Source organism: Rutilus rutilus (genome assembly GCF_951802725.1).
Source record: "Rutilus rutilus genome assembly, chromosome: 20".
NCBI classification, from domain to species: domain Eukaryota; kingdom Metazoa; phylum Chordata; class Actinopteri; order Cypriniformes; family Leuciscidae; genus Rutilus; species Rutilus rutilus.
This window is the reverse complement of record NC_140225.1, coordinates 22,968,456-22,985,776: the sequence shown is the minus strand read 5'-3', so window position 1 is coordinate 22,985,776 and position 17,321 is coordinate 22,968,456. Positions and strand designations below refer to the sequence as shown.

The window sequence follows — 17,321 nt, the reverse complement described above, 5'->3', positions numbered from 1 at the left end:
ATTCCCTCCATTGGCCCTTATCAATCATGGCCTCCTAATAATCCCCATCAATTGAATTGGCTCTGTCACTTTCTCTCCTCTCCATTTATAGCTGGTGTGTGGTGTGCTTACTGGCGCCTTTATACTGTGGCTGCCGTCGCATCATCCAAGTGGAGGCTGCACACTGGTGGTGGTTAAGGAGAGACCCCTGACATGATTTTAAAAAAGCTTTGGGTGTACAGTAGTGCATAGGAAATGTGCTATATAAATACCTCATTCATTCAGATCGAGATCCTTTAATAAATCGGCCTGGTAGGCTTGCAACATCGATATAGTGTGCAAAGCCCCACCAGCTTGACACGCCACCACATAAGGCTTGCCAACAAGCACACAGCTTCACATGCTGGAGCCTTCCATGAGAATGCCGTACCAGGAGAGAATCTTTAATCTGGGGCATCCTTATATACCCGTTTTCAGCCAGCCCCTTCATGGTTGCAGAAGGGGCTTGAACACGAGCCGAGTATGGCTTCTTTCACAACTTGACCATTTCATTGTGGAGATCGGGGAGAAATAGAAGGTTCACTCTAGTGAGACACTTATGACCCGCAAGGAATCACACCTTGGGCAGATTCTCCTTTTCCGCCGACCAATCTAACTTTAGTTTGGCCATGTTGCTGGTCATAACGTCAACCAGCTCCTCATATGCTGGGGTAAGGGAGAAGACGGGATCACTCAGCGTATTTCCTCCCAACTCCCATCATATCTGGTTCCACCGAACTAGATCGGACCAACAACAAGCTCTCTGCCAGATCGGAAGAAGCTGGGAGCCTCAAGTGATGACCGAGCATGTTCCGCTCCTAAACAGACAGCTCATGTGTATCATCTGGTGTTATAAATCTTTCATACAAACAAACGGCTTCCTGAAGACAAAGAAGCTGATGACCTTCTCTCTAAGCGCCCTTATATAACCTGCTGGCGCACCTGTTATGTCACCTGACAGCGGTAGCCAATCAAAATTGGTGTGTATCACACGTGCTTCAGACCATAGCGTCAACTCAATGACTCAGCGACTTTATATCTTCCAAATATTGACATTATTTCTCATTTTAAACTTTGTCTCACAATTACCTTTTTTTATGTTTTTTTCACTTGGGTAACAACAGGCTCCCATAACAGAGACATTCCAGCATGTAAAAGCAGAGCCACCCCTGATAATAACACTCAGTCTCATTTTCAGTTACCTCTTAAAACTTACCTTGTTTTCCAGATTCGTTGACTTCATCAGAAGGAAGTGAGTTGCACTGAGGCTGTGGAAAGAGTGTTTGATTTTCCTTTTTAAAAGTGTCAAGCAGAAGTACACAGATGCGCAGGAGAATAACAAAAGAGGAAAGTAGGTCGGTAAGGTGCTCGGAGATATTTAAAAAGAAATCTTTCTTTGCTTTAGTGTCTCTCCGTCAGGTAGTTAAAGCATGTTAAAGAATGTGTTTTTTTCTTCTTCTCTGTGTGTGTGTGCGTGTGTGTGTGTGTGTGTGTGTGTGTGTGTGTGTGTGTGTGTGTGTGTGTGTGTGTGTGTGTTTGTTTGTTTGTTTTTTTGTCTCCTTCTCTAGTGTCCTACATTTTTCTAAATCTATATTTTTGTATTCTGTTTTTAACAGGCAGAATTAATGTGCTTCTGTGACTTTCCTCCTTCGGGCTCTTATTTTTAGCTTGTTTTCACACCCTTTCCAACGTAACAACAGAGGAATGAGAGAGTGGAGGAGAGAGATAAACAGACTCCTAATTAAATGCTCTTTGTTAACAACAGAACAGGACCTGACACTGCCAGAGCATCAAACACACACACACACACACACATGCTCACACATATTCACAACTTCACACACCACCACCTTCACTCACACATGCTCACACACTCATTTTGCTGTTGTTATCAAACCTAAAATAGGTCATATGTAAATGCATTCAGACAATGTGTAGGTGAAGTTATTGGCAAGGAAGAAAAAGGCATGTTTGAATGAAAACCTGAGAGTAAATATGAAATAGACTTGCATTCGTTTTCTGCAGCAAATGCTATCAGAAATTTTGTGTCTATTGGTCTTTCTCACCTGGGTTGGTTGGTTGGGTTATTTTAGGTGTTGCTGACTGCTTCAATTTTCCCAGTGTTATTTATTGGATTACATGAGGACGAATGTTTCCCCTGGTTCTGGGATCATAATCATCATATCAATCCCTATGCACGGGCCCTGTGGATCTAAAAAACACTGAACACATCCCTGAAAATCACATTATCACCGAAAAGTAGGAGGAAACAAACTGACAAAGCCAACTAAAATCTCAAATTCAAACAGTTTCCATCCCTGCTGGGAACCACTGCAACCCTGATGGGGTTTTAAAAGTGTTTCGTTTTATTTTTATTCTCTTTATGGTTTTGAAGGACATATACTGTACTGTTAGGGCCAGGTGATATAACTGAAATAATGACAGTATATCCTGATCATTTTCAGCCTACAATTGTCTATGGAATGGTTTAAAAGAGTGATTTTGTTTAACTCAAACAAACATCTCAAACTCTAAAAGCAACACTTTTCTCAGTGTCCTGACTTTGTATGACAGTATGGAAAATAGATCATTTTTATATTTGCTAAAGATTGAGTTTAACAGTGTTATTAAATGATTAGTGTTTTTAAAGATTAACTTTGAGGGCAAAGGTAAATATCCAATATACACTGATATAATCTACTGTTCAGTAAGACTTAAAAAAAAGTCTTATCCTCACCAAGCCAGCATTTATTTTATCACAAAGTACAGTAAAACAGCAATATTGTGAAATATGAATACAATTTATCATTCCTGTCATAGCAAATCAGCATTATTACTCCAGTCTCTAGTGTCACATGATCCTTCAGAAATCATTCTAATATTCTGATTTGGTTCTCATGAAACAGTTCTTATATTATCGATGTTGAAAATAGTTGTTCTGCTTAATATTTTTTTGGAATCTGAAACTTTTGTTTTTTTTAATTCTTTGATAAAAAAAAAATATATATATATTTGAAATAATTTATTTATTGTCAACTTTGGTCAATTGTCCTTACTGTATAAAACGTACGGATCTCATATTTTTGAACGGTGGTGTATTCAATCTCGATAGCAATACATTTCACAAAAAAAAACTCCCTAACAATAGCTATGACTGTGCAAAATTATCAGAGAGTTTTACACCGTGTGTGGAGTGCCTGTGCTTCCAAAATAAACTGAAATGAGTTGCATGCACTGCACAGAAATCGCATGAAGCACTAAAACACACGTCATAATAGATGCACACACTCGCATACAATGATGAGCGCAGCCTGAGCTGTGACAGTGAACTGCAAACAGCCTGTTTTACATGAGCAGAGCAGTGATTCGATGGGAAAACACGTCTGTGAGTGGAGAGAAAGCTACACACTCACCTCTCCTGCAAACAGCAGTCAGAACACACACATCTACTGGCCAGCTCGCTGGAATCAGGTCACAGGCTCAGGGAAACAGAACTAGGCCATGAAGTTTGAACTTATTTGTCCGTTTCCTTTCAGCAGGGAGGTGACAGAGAACACTCTGGTCCTCTAACACACACACACACATACACACACACATCACCACAGCTCTGAGATGACCACTCTGGTCCAGACGTGTAAAAGAGAGTCTGCTCTTGTGTGCAGTGAGAACAGGTTTACATTTCACTCTAATGTGCCAGTTTGCACCACTTTTATGGGGTAACATGACAGAGCATTCAGGCATTGAACAATTCAGGAGAACTGTAAGAATAATACTTAGGTAAAATGAACATCTTGATAGATAGAAGTATCATGTAAGCATAATAGCTTAGAGGCCCTGCTGGTGTGAGCATAAGTAGATACCAATCAACAGGTAGAGAATCTGCTAGTGTCTACTATGGTATAAGTGGGCACATTATTTACACGTGAGAGCAAAAAAAAATCTAATAAAAAATAATAATAATCTACAAATGCTTTTGTACAGTTCTGCCCTACAAAGGCAAAATACCTTAAATCGCTAGAGTGTGGAACTGAGAAAAATGACTTTAAAGATTTTTAGTTGTCCCGCCAAATTAATTATAGGTAGGACACTGGAAATCTGGCAAATAGATGTTTTAGTAATGAAAATTATATACATAAAAAAATCTTGAGCTCAAACTTGACTTTTGACCACTATTTTAAAGTTACTGTACTCTGCCTTTGTATTGTCAGCAAAAAGTGAGAAGTCATGCCAAGGCAAAAGGCAGTAACTTCCACATTATCAATATTTGGTTGCTGATCACCATTAACAAAATCATGATAGTAACACCTGTATAAAATCGAGTGATCATGGCATTTATTTTGTATGATTTACAATTATTTATAGCCATCTACTTATTGCTATCCTGTGCTTTGGTTGCATTCTGATGGCATTATTAATACATTTGACATGACAAAATACCTCCATAGATATATTAGTCCAGTGTTGGCTCGACCGTGTTTAGGGCGGGGCTGAAGGCACCGCGAAGTTTTGGCACTCTGCCAGCTAGATGCATGAGTGTTTCAACCAGGTCCAGTACCCGAACCCGGCTTTAGTTCTTGGTTGTATTCATCTGCTACGGCAATGTGTAACATTTTTCTGTCAACTCTGCATAATCCTTCGTGATCGATATCGCACGTTTGTCGATGGAGCGGTTTCAGACCATACTAAATTGTGCAATGGCGCAATTGTGCAGGACAAAGCTCTGAGGACATCAGAAGTTAGAGGGACTGATGGCAGCTGTACAAAGTACACAGGCTACACCGTAATTTTAATTGTAATTTTAATGGACATTAAAACAAAGGCAGATAACCATACAGTCTGGTAGGTAGCATTATGTGATAGAACACCGGCACAGTAACTTCATATTGACGCGCGGCTAAACAAAGGCAGAGTACCGTAACTCAATTTGAGCGTTCCAAAACAAAGCCCAAGAGCGGTAACTGATGTTACAGTGTTCTGCCTTTGTTTCTCATGGGCTTTTTGAAGTTACTGTTAAGACAACTCATTATTTTCTCGAAAAAACAATGGAATTGATTCAAGATACTCATCCACATGATAAAGGAGGTCTTGAATGTGCCAAAAATATAAATAACAAATTTTCGACCAAAAACGAAGTTACGGTCTTTTGCCTTTGCACGGCAGAATGCTTTGGCATAATACAATATTTGGATTTTTTTTTTTTTTTTTTTTGTCCATTAAATTCCAAATCCTTGCTAGAAAATCTAGTTTAAGCTCTGTTTTGGAACATACACCTGGCTTTCAGCTGGTCCAAGCTGGACTACCATGTTCCACGATCCATCTGAAGCTGGCTTGATCATCTGGATGCTGGTTTGTTCCCTTTCAGTCAGTCACTATACGAGTTACGTCAGTGAATGACGAAATGGGGGTTTCGCTTAGAAGCCTATCACCTTCGAGTTCTACAAAACGAGCCAATGGCAAAACAATGCCATGGGTCTGCGGAATTTGCATAGCGCAACTCCACCCCACCGCGTGGGTATAAAGGGAGCTGCGCAGCAATCTCGCATTATGTTTTTGCTTCGGAGCCAAGAACATTCTTCACTTCTCTGCAAGCCTTTCTGAGTTCTTCACTTACGAGACGAGCGACTCTTCAGTGCTGTTGGTGTTACGGCGTGTTCCAGCGAGATCACATTACCTGCTGCTGGTCTGTGCAGTGATCTGCCAACAGTGTGTGTGTTTCTCCCTGGGCGCTGTTGAGTTTTTTCCTCTCTAAAAGAGCTGCACGTGGCACGTCTTTTTAAAGATGTCTCGTCCGTGTATTTCTGGGTGCGGTAGACAGGTATTGTCTTTTGATGGGTACGATCGCTGCCTGGCGTGTTTGGGCTTAAATCACGCTCAGGCAGGGTTTGCGGATGCATCATGTTCTCATTGCGGGAACATGACCATCGCAATGTTGCGATCGAGACTTGATGACCTCCAAAGAAGTAGAGTCCCCTCTGCCACATCCCAATCTATCTCCTCTGCGAGAGGGGATACTTTGTCCGGTGGCCAGGGTGATATGAGGGTCACAGTGTGGAACAAAGTTCTGACGATTCACACTCCCCTCTGGCACATTGCAACCCGTGAGGCTGCCGGATGAGGTTGCCGTTTCATTCGGTGCTCCAGAGGACGATACCATGTCTATCACCGCATCACAAGGTGGGTTAGAGTCTTCTGGAGATGAAGACTCGGCTGTGCTGCCTCCTTCGGGTGTGCCAGCATTGCCCGAGTCTGATCCGGAATTGACTGCCATACTTTCCTGAGCAGCGGTGAGCATCGGGATTGAGTGGAATCCTCCACCCTATCTCGAGCGCTGGCGGCTGGATGACACCCGTCAGTACCCGCCCCCAATACCTTTCTTCCCGGAGGTGCATCAAGAGGTCATGAGGTCCTTGAAGTCTCCTTTGACTTCCCGTGATCATTCAGCGATCTCTTCCGCCTTCTCTACCCTTGACAGGGCGACAGCTAAAGGGTACACTGGGGACCTGCAGGCATTTTCGGTTGACCAAGCGTGCCTAGAATTCGGCCCGGCTAACTCTCACGTGATCTTGAGACCCCGGCCTGGATACGTGCCCAAGGTTCCGACTACTCCTTTCAGGGAACAGGTGTTGAACGTGCAAGCGCTGCCCTCGGCGGAGGCACTTCTCTGTCCAGTATGCGCCCTCCATGCTTACATAGACAGAACACAGTGTTTCAGGACCTCAGACCAGCTCTTTGTCTGTTTTGGTGGGAAGCTGAAGGGACAGGCTCTCTCCAAGCAAAGGTTGTCTCACTGGATAGTGGACGCCATTATCTTGGCTTACCAGACGCAGGGTCGACCATGCCCCCTAGGGGTGAAGGCACACTCCACCCAGAGATTCCTCCTGGGCTTTAGCACATGGTGCCTCGCTAACAGACATCTGTAGAGCTTCAGGCTGGGCGACACCCAACACTTTTGCGAGATTCATAATTCTAGAGCCAGTGTCCTCTCATGTACTCGCTTCCACTTGCCAGTAAGTAGGACCTCCTCGGTGTCATCGCTTGCTGTGCCATTCCACTCCACAGACTGGATATATGTGCTATTTCACTCAGATGAGTTCTCCTTAGATCCTGAGTTCCTCCTGCACTGTCGATGCCATCACCAGAGTGCATGCCCGGTTGATCAGCCCTCGTGATTGGCTAGGTGCTTCCATGTGCATGGTTCCCTGCTAGGGCAACCCCCACATGTGTATTTTCACGTTAAGTCTCCACCGAGCACGTGTCTTTCCCTCGGCAAGACCTCTTGCCATCTCGAGGTTGAAACATCCCACCCTGCGGGCTGGATACCTCTGAGTTTTTCCATATCCATTCTGTACTTGGGTCACATGTGTATTCTAGTCCTCCCTACGGGTAAGCACTGTGTTACATATTCCACCTGGGATATGCTACCCAGTGTACATTGGTATTCTTGCGTTAAGCCTAGCCCTTCGTCCATGCTAGTCTCACGACAGGGAGCTCAGACTTGCGCAGGGCACTGTTAGACAGCCGCTGTGGCGTGATTGAATTGGGACCCCCATTTCGTCATTCACTAACGTAACTCGTAGTGACTGACTGAAAGGGAACGTCTCAGTTACGTATGTAACCCTTGTTCCCTAAAGGAGGGAACGGAGACGTTACGTCCCCCTGCCACAACCGCTGTACCGCTGGAACAGCCGGGAGTTCAGTCTCGGCTCCTCAGCATAATATAATGCGAGATTGCTGCGCAGCTCCTTTTATACCCATGCGGTGGGGTGGAGTTGTGCTATGCAAATTCCGCAGACCCATGGCATTGTTTTGCCATTGGCTCGTTTTGTAGAACTCGAAGGTGATAGGCTTCTAAGCGAAACCCTCATTTTGTCATTCACTGACGTAACATCTCCGTTTCCTCCTTCAGGGAATGAGGGTTACATACATAACCGAGATGTTTCTGGTCCAAGATGATTCTCCATCAGGGAGAACCGTTGCAACCGTTCCCAGTGCAGAGAAAATCAGTTTTTGCTGATATATATATATATACAGTATATATATGTGTGTATATATATATATATATATATATATATATATATGTGTATATGGATATATGTATATGGATATATATGGCTGGTCTCACCTTGAAATGCTGATTTTAATCTAATGAAGGTGAAAGCAGAGCACGGCTGAGCCTGTTTGTCATTGCGATACATCAACTTCAACCACACTACAAGAAGCATTGTTTAATGTGAATGAGGGTCTTGTTTTAATTTTAATTTTTATAATGATATTGTAGAACAGGACCCAGAGGAGCATTGTATAGCTCTGTGGTTGTACTTTCAGAGCTCAGAGGGCTCAAGTTCTCAGTTTCTTTTAAGTGTCTACTGTCTCAGATGTTTCTCCTAAAATCCCTTAGAGAATAAAAAAATAGAAACTAATGAGACATTTGTTGTCATGCAGTAAAAGTAAAGAGCCTCAGTATAAAATGAATGTGAAAAGCATCACTTAGAAAATTTTATCTAGGATTAATTTGATGTGAAATATAATCTAACAATGCTGAGAATATTTACCTGAGAAACAAATTTGTGTTAGATAATAAGATTAATTGAGTTTTTTTTTTAACCCACTGGCATTTTGTTTATATACAGTATATATATTATTTTATCTAGCTCAATTTAGTGTGATGTATGCTTAAGACAATAAATAAAAAATAAATAAAAAAAAACATTTGCCAACAGGGTAAGAAAAATAAACTTAATTACAGATACATTCTCTGAAAAAAAGACTGAAAAGTCTAATTTTGTAAAGTTAAAAGTAAAATAGTTTTAATGATGTTTATTATTACTTACCATTCAAAAGTTTGGGGTCTTTTTTAATTAGTACTTTTACTCTGCAAAGATGCATTAAATTGATCAAAAGTGGCACTGTTACAAAAAAAAAAATCTATTTTAAATGCTGTTCTTTCCAAGTTTCTATTTATCAAAGAAAAAAAAAAAAGTATTACGGTTTCAATGAAAATATTAAAGGTGTGCTTGATTATGATATCACTTTTCTACCTTTAGTTAGTGTGTAATGTTGCTGTTTGAGCATAGTCAACATCTGCAAAGTTACGGCGCTCAAAGTGCAAAGCAAAGGGAGATATTTTCTTTTAAAGAAATTGCTTTTTAAGGACTACAACAAACGGCTGGTAGGAACTACACGACATTCCTCCCGGGGTAGTGACATCACCAACCCTAAAATTTACATAAACCCTGCCCCCGGAACATGATTTATAGACTATAGTCTACATTTTGTCACTTCTTCTTGAGTCTCTCCATCTTTCTGACTCTGGTTTGAACATAAAAGGCATGTCAATATAAAATATAAAACATTTCAGTGCATGTCTGTGTGAGGTAATCGAAGCTGCTAAGGACACAAGCTCTTGAAGCTCCGCCCCCTGTGCTGGTAGCAGCAGGCCATTTGTATTTAAAGGGACAGACACAAAACGAGGCGTTTTTGCTCACCCTCAAAAAGTGACAACTTTAAAATGCTATATAAAATTATCTGTGGGGTATTTTGAGCTAAAATGGCACTTACACAATCTGGGGACATCAGAGATTTATTTTACATCTTGTGAAAAGGGTTTGCATCAAAATTAGGGCTGGGACGATAAATTGTGATCATAAATGCATCGTGAATCGAGAAATTATTCTGGATCGATTCTGAGTTTTTCCGAATGCATCGCAATTCTCTCTCGAATTGATTCTGAGCTTAGTTTTTAACAGCAGATGGCACTGCATGCTTTAGAAACAGCCGTACTCTGCTGGCTTCCAATGCCTTGAACTTTCTATGAAATAATCAATCAAGTTCGAAAAGGTTGAAGCGTATTAAGGGTGTTTGCAGTGGGCTGTTTACATTAATCTCGCGTCATAAAAGCATTCGGTGCAAGTACATTTCCCAGACTCAGCAGAACGCACGAGCGCTCTTCTTCGTGAGCATTTGAGCGTGCGGTTAAAAACTAGCCTAGAACGCCATCTGCTGTTAAAAACTAAACTCAGAATCGATTCGAGAGAGAATGGCGATGCATTCGGAAAATATTGGAATCTATCCACGAATCGTGATGAATCGATTTATTGTCAACAAAAAAACTGTTGGTTTCACCACCACTCAAAACCAAAATAAATAGTGTTCCAACCAATCACCGACAGGGGTGGGTTTTGTGAGGTTTTCACGTGCAGCCGTCATAGGCAGCCGTGCACGAGCGCAAAACCTCACAACACCCACCCCTGTCGGTGATTGGTTGGAACACTATTTATTTTGGTTTTGAGTGGTGGTGAAACCAACTGTTTTTGTGTGCAGATCTCAGAGCCTACAGAGACGCGTTTTTTGACGGCATGCTTATGGGGCGGGCAGCTAGCGGATCGCTAGGAAAGATTAGATGAATGTGATCATTTATGTTTGGGCCTGAAATCGCTTATACAACCTTTAAGAACAAGTCTCGGTTACCCTCTTAGTTTTTTATTAGAAACAGTTGAGAGGTTAAAGAGTGGCAAACCTGCTGTGGTGGTCAGGTGTCCACTGCTTCTACATGCTGTCAAGAGTTATGTGCGGGTTTTCAAATTTAGTGAACAAGGTGAGGAGGAACAGAGCTGTCAATACCAATAACGATTTTTTCACGGGCACTGAAAGTCAGTGAGATGGCTACCTCGAGGGTGTGTGTGTGTGTGTGTGTGTGTGTGTGTGTGAGAGAGAGAGAGAGAGAGAGAGAGAGAGAGAAAGAGAGAGAGAGAGAGAGAGATGTGGATAGTCATTTGACAGAATATCCACAAAGAGAAAGAGATGGATCTGGAAAGAGAAACAGACTCTCACCATCACACGTTGCAGTGGAAGTGCAGCTCAGATTTTCCATGACTTTGCACCTCTATTTAAGTGCAGAAATGTCAGCAGTGACGTTTGAGCAGAATGCGGAGATACAAACCTTTCTTAAGACACAACATGCTTGAGCCAAAAAAAAATCTGCTCTGGAATGAAAATATGGTAGTTTTATTTTTTGTCTGATGTGTGATTCTGATTGAGCAGATGATATTTGCAGTATCAGCAGCAATACTTTTCTAAAAATGAAAAATCTGTCATTTACTCATCCTCATGTTGTTCCAAACCAGATGTTGTGTGTTTTGTTTTGTTTTGTTTTTCAGTTTCTTCTGTTTTCTTTTATGGAACATAAAAGGAGATGTTTAGTGCAATGTTAAAGGCGCATTCAGTCATTTTGTTTGTCATAAAAAATTGTACACACACAAATACTTTTTAATTTTCATCTCTCCCTCACACAGAACTAGTTTCAGATGACTTAGTATATACCACATAAGACCACTTTTATGGTGCTTTTTGTCCTTTTTTCTATTCTCAGTATTATTGCATTTAAAAGAACAGCGTAAACATTGGGCTGTTTGCATTTTTACTCCACAGAAGAATGTTATATAGATTTTAAACATTATGAGTGTGAATACATTCAAAAGTTTGAAGTCAGTAAGATTTTTTAAATCCTTACCAAGACTACATTTATTTGACAAAAAAAAATACAGTAAAAACAGTAATATTTTGAAATTGCATTAACATTTAAAATAACTGTTTTCAAGAAATAGTTCTTATTATTATCAATGTTGAAATCAGTTGTGCTGCTTAATATTTTTGGGATTTCTTTTTTGATGAATAGAATGTTCAAAAGACCCGTTTTTATTTGAAATGGAAATCTTTTGTAACATTATTACTGTCTTTACTGTCACTTTGGATCAATATAACGTGTGCTTGCTGAAAAAAATATATATATATATTTGTATTAATACCACATTTTTGAACCGGTGTATATGATTAGATTTTACATTTTTGACTGAACTATTACTTTAAGAAGTGTTTAACTCATGAATCACCAAATTAACCTGTCAACCTGATATACAGTATTTTCCCTGACACACTCATCATCTTAAACATCACTGATTGTTTTAGACTCACCCTCCATGTGGCTTCCCTCATACTTCCCTCACAGGTTTTCCATTTCTTATTCCCTTGATATCAATCTGGAAAGATCTCTCACACAGACAACATATTCTGTGTTATAACAGCCAACAGTCAGTCAGTCTTAAGGTTTTTTCCTGCTCTCTTCACTGAGATTATGATTCTAAATATGTTCAGCAGCTATTGATTTTATCTTGCTGGAACTGAGGCTCTTGATTTTTCTTCAGATATATATAGAAGCATTTTTTAAATATCTTAGAGAGGTATATATATATATATACAGATATGGCTTTTTCTCTGTAGACTCAGAATTACACTTTTTGCACACACAATGTCCAAAAGCGGATCTACATACTGTGTTGATAACGGTGTCATTTTAACCACATCTCAAAATATGTGTCGTTTTTAATAACATGTGGTGGAAATGATGCAGAACCTTATTTCACTATAAGTGCAGCATGTTCCTGGATCAACATCTTTGTTGATCCTGGAATAATGTTCCAATCAACTAATCAGATTTGAGTTTACAGTTTATGTCAAGTTTAGGCTTACAACCAGGGGTAGATGCTTCTATATTAGTCTGTAGAGGAATATACAGTTAAGACCCGAGGACCAGGTATGGTGAATAAAGACCAGGAGTCATTACAATTACTCAATACGATTATACTCTTAACACAGGTCACTAAACTATGTTACTTCAGGTTGAATGATTATGATTGGTTAAGACATAAACTTAAGACATAAAATCTACACAAATGGACATATAGTTCAAAGCACATCTCTTTTGATTATCCGGATGACAGTGGTCCTGGTTTAGGCTCAAAATGACCCTCCGCAGTCACATATCAGCATTTCTAGGCTTCAGTTTGTCTGAAAGATGGTCATTTCATCTCCCCTGAGTGCCATTTGTTCACCTCACGGAAGCCAGGACCTGTAAAAAAGGATACTGACACACACACAGATCACAGCTTCTTCCAGGTTGGAGTTGGTCGAGCTCTAGCTCTGATCAGAAAACTTTCCCAAACATACTGATAAGATGTAGCCTACTTTCTCTCAATAAGAGGTTTAGACAATATTCATGATTGTTCTCTAGTGATGTAAGATGAAAAGTAAAGTAAATGCTTTAACTGTGAATTGGTCATGTAGACAGGCCAGAGTGGCCCCAGTAGTGAGGGCTCTTTGACAGCGCGTTCCTCCTTCCTCCTGGGTTTTCGGCACCAGTGTAATGATGTTAAAGGATCAGGGAAGAAGGATGAGGGAAGAAGGATGAGGGAAGAAGGATGAGGGAATCGGCGAACGTTCAACATAATACTTTAATCATAAAATAAGCAAATATCAAAACGAAAGTAAAGACGACTTTCAACCCCTCACAGACGACTGCCACAAAAACAGTCCAGGCCTGGTCCTCTCTCATCCTTCACTGTCATCACTCCTCCTGTTATCCTTCCAGAGCTCCTCTGTGAGAAAATCGAGGCTCAGTAGCAATCGTGCCACTGGCCTCGCTCTCTTCCCACGGCTCTCGGCCCCACTTGCTTGCCAAAAAGTCATTCAAATCGTTTAATATTTATAAATATAAATCTGGACTAACAAGCCTCGAATGTGACAGTGGTGATGCATGTTCCCCTGTCGGGTTAATATTGGATAGAACAGACAATATCTTTTCCCTTCAAGGACTTAACTGGAACAGAATATCCTACAGAGCACGCAGTGCGTTATTGACCATCAGAACCTTAAACATAGTTGTCTTTTCATGTGTTCATGTCTTATTTGGTTGCATGAGCAAATTAATTGATTACAAAACAAGTACATATTTATTCTCTGTAAGCCAGCTAAATGAGCAAACACTGTTACTTCATTCCTGACATGGGTCAGACCCTCAGTCACCTCTCAGATACCAAATACAGAAATTGCCTGTAACATAAATACCAGGATTTATACACTTTATATATATATATATATATATATATATATATATATATATTTTTTTTTTTTTTTAACTATGATTTCCAGATCATTATGACATACAAAAAGAGAGATTGTAAATCCACTCCTTTCAAGTGTTATTTACCTATTATTTCCCTCTGGTTTTAGGGATAACATGTGGGCGGGGTTAGGTTTAGGGATATGGATATGGTTAGCATAAAATTGCTAAAATATCTCCTGAGGTCCACATTCCCCTGCCTGGGAATCACTGATCTGAGAACTCTCTAAAGGAGTGTTTGGTGTGCTCATTCCAGTAACTGACTTTGTTGTGTTTATAAGAGACGATAAGCTGGATTGTTGTTTTGAAAGGCAGGTCAGTGAACTGGGACAGTTCTTGGCTTCTTTTTTCGCCTGATTTACTTAAAGCTGACCTGTTTCCTGCTGGACTGAATCTGGACCTGACTCACAGCGGGGGGTTGGGAGAATGCCAAGGGCCCCGTCTGTGCTAGAATTGATAGTGGCCCCATAATCCACAGTCCAGTCTCCAGAGACGAGAAGGACAGTTCAAGCCACTGGCAGCAGCTTGCAGCAAACACAATGTGGCTGTAATCATCCTGTGCTCGTCTGTACCACTGTCTGTGCTCGTTTTTACTGGCATATGAATATTCAAAACATCTTCTGGTGGTTACATTCTGTAAGCCAAACTACATCTGATCAGTTGTTGATGGCCAAAGAGCACTGGCTGAATATTTTATTTGTTTGTATTCTTGAAGTCCATCTGTAAAAAAATAAAAAATAATTGTAATGTTGTATTTTAGCACTTCTCACGTTACTGCCTCCCCAAACACAATAATTTATTCCTTATTTGCTAAAGGAGTAAATCAAAAGATATATGTGAGAAATAACTGGAGCAATAATTCGAAAATGTCCAACACATTTTTACTAATGTAATGTCTGATCTCAGGATAGATGTTATTTTTATTTTTATTTAGTTAGTAATGGAATACTAGACTCTATGGCTGAGGAATATTAGGAATTGATATGTATTTATGTACATTTATATAACATGATGCAATAAAAGCTAGGGGGTGAAATACATATATGTTGCCCACAAGATCTTATTGAATCAGTAAATGTTTGCACCTTTTGTTATAGTTGTGTATCTGGTATAGTTGAGTACATCTTTATCATACTTTATCATCACTTTATCATAAATGCATCAGATGCGTTAATGATTTTCCACCTTGGAAATTATGTATTTTCTATATGTCCTGTATTTCTGTGTTTTTTTAGGACAGTGCAGAGAATGAGGTGGACAGAAATAAATGCTGTACGCTCTGTAACATGTTCTTCACATCTGCCATCGTGGCTCAGTCGCACTACCAGGGCAAAACGCATGCTAAGAGAGTGCGCTTGGTGTTGGGGGAGTCGCCAAGTCTGCCCACACCCACAGGTAAGATAAGCTAAACTAAATCGACATTTAATCTTGTTTTTTTATTACTTCATAAAAACGTGCAGAAAATAATTTGTCGTTATAAATTTTTTTCTTTTTTTTTCTCACTTTTACTAGAGGCAGAGTAGAGACACTGTACAGTAGTGGATTAGATACCCAGAGGTGTGCTCAGACAGTTATGAATCAGAGCTGTAGGAACATAGTGACTGGTTCATGCTTGAAGCCCAGAGCGCGAAATTCAACCTAGAGTTCAGTTCTGCTTTGTTTAAGCCCTCCGGCCCAGCTGTGTGTGCAGTGGTAATGAAGCTTTACACAAGCTCCAGTGAGCGTCCTAGAATACTGCACGGATCCACAGATACAAAGGCATCTAGAAACATAATTGTATGTAGTATGATTCAGATGAAAGGTGAAGGAAGAAGACAGGGTCAGCTTGTCTGAGACTCATGACTTTCAGTAACAGTAGATCACACAATAACATAAATCCGCGCTGCGGGCGCTTCTCAAAACTCAGTCTTTAACTCTTTACACCACCGCTCTTCAGAGCTTTGTAAAACGGTCAAACTCTTTCCATTAGATCTGTTCACGAGTCTCAGCCAGTCCCTCTCTGCCGCTTCACATCTCCCAGGTGGCTTTTATCTGGTCTCTTCACGCCGATTACTTCGGCTTCACGCCGAAACACAGGTGTTTGTCATTTGCACTTGACCCACTTACGCGCCGCTCGTCTCCTTTCTCTCTCTCCCGTCACAGACCTTGCTGAACCACGCCCCCCTTGCCACATACCCCCACCGCCTAACTCAGGCCGGGGAGCCATCCTCCATTTCTGGAGAGAAAGTCAGCCACCGCCAACTGCGCCCCTGGCCCGTGGACCACCTGGAACTTAAAGGGCTGTAATGCCAGATACCAACGGGTGATCCGTGCGTTAGTATCCTTCATGGAGCCACTGGAGGGGCGCATGGTCCGAACAGAGGGTGAATTCCCATCTCGTGAATGTCTCCCGTCTCCCGTCTCGAAACGTGGCTGGAACGGCATTTGAAAGGCTGTCTTTTCTTTGGATAGAGGTGATAAGGGGATCTGCCAGTAACCTTTAGTTAAGTGTCGTCCAACCTAATCCAGTGTCGAATAAAAGCGAGCGGTGCTTAGCCGATCAAGCAGTTCGTCAATCCACGGCATTGGATACGCCTCGAACTTCGGCACAGCATTAACTTTGCGGTAATCCACACAGAAACGAACAGAGCCATCGGTTTTAGGTACTAAAACTATCGGGCTGGCCCAATCAATGTTGGATTCTTCTATTACCCCCATCTCGAACATCGCCTCTAATTCAGTCTGAACCACTTTTTTGGGGTGTTCCGGTAACCTATACGGCCGGCAGCACACCACCACGCCCGGCTCGGTCTCAATATGGTGCTGAATGAGATTTGTTTGACCGGGTAGGGGAGAGAACATGTCAGCAAATTCTGCCTGCAACCTGGCTACATCAGTGATCTGGGACGGCGACAGTAGAGCGAGAGATTGATTTTTCGTATTCACTTCTGGCCTGAGATCACTGACTCTGCCTCACACTATTTTTTAAGGAGGTTGAGTTTAAATTTGACGTGCCCCGTTCCTATCCGTTCGAACTACTTCATAATTGAGATCCCCAACTTGCTGTGTGACCTCAAAGGGCCCTTGCCACTTCGCAAGTAATTTAGAACTTGATGTAGGGAGCAATACAAGGACTTTATCTCCTGGTGAAAATTCTCTCAGTTTGGTTCCCCTGTTGTATAGCCGGGTCTGTCTGTCCTGGGCCTGTAACAAATTCTCGCTCGAGAGCCACCCCAATGTGTGGAGTTTTGTTCTCAGGTCCAGGACATACTGAATTTCATTTTGATTTTCCTTCTTCACAAGTTTCCTTTAGGACGTCTAGCACCCCGTGGAGACTTGTGGGACCTCGCGCACAGCAAACAAGAGGGGT

The 17,321-nt window shown here is 41.2% G+C and overlaps 1 protein-coding gene across 1 annotated transcript in view; it reads left to right on the top strand.

The window, feature by feature from the left end:
• The window catches only part of LOC311279964 (zinc finger matrin-type protein 4), a 121,695-nt gene that overhangs the window by 42,630 nt on the left and 61,744 nt on the right, over nt 1–17,321 (top strand). Inside the window, 1 exon segment of the mRNA XM_084391808.1 lies at nt 15,208–15,367. Coding sequence (XP_084247934.1) covers nt 15,208–15,367 — 160 coding nt within the window.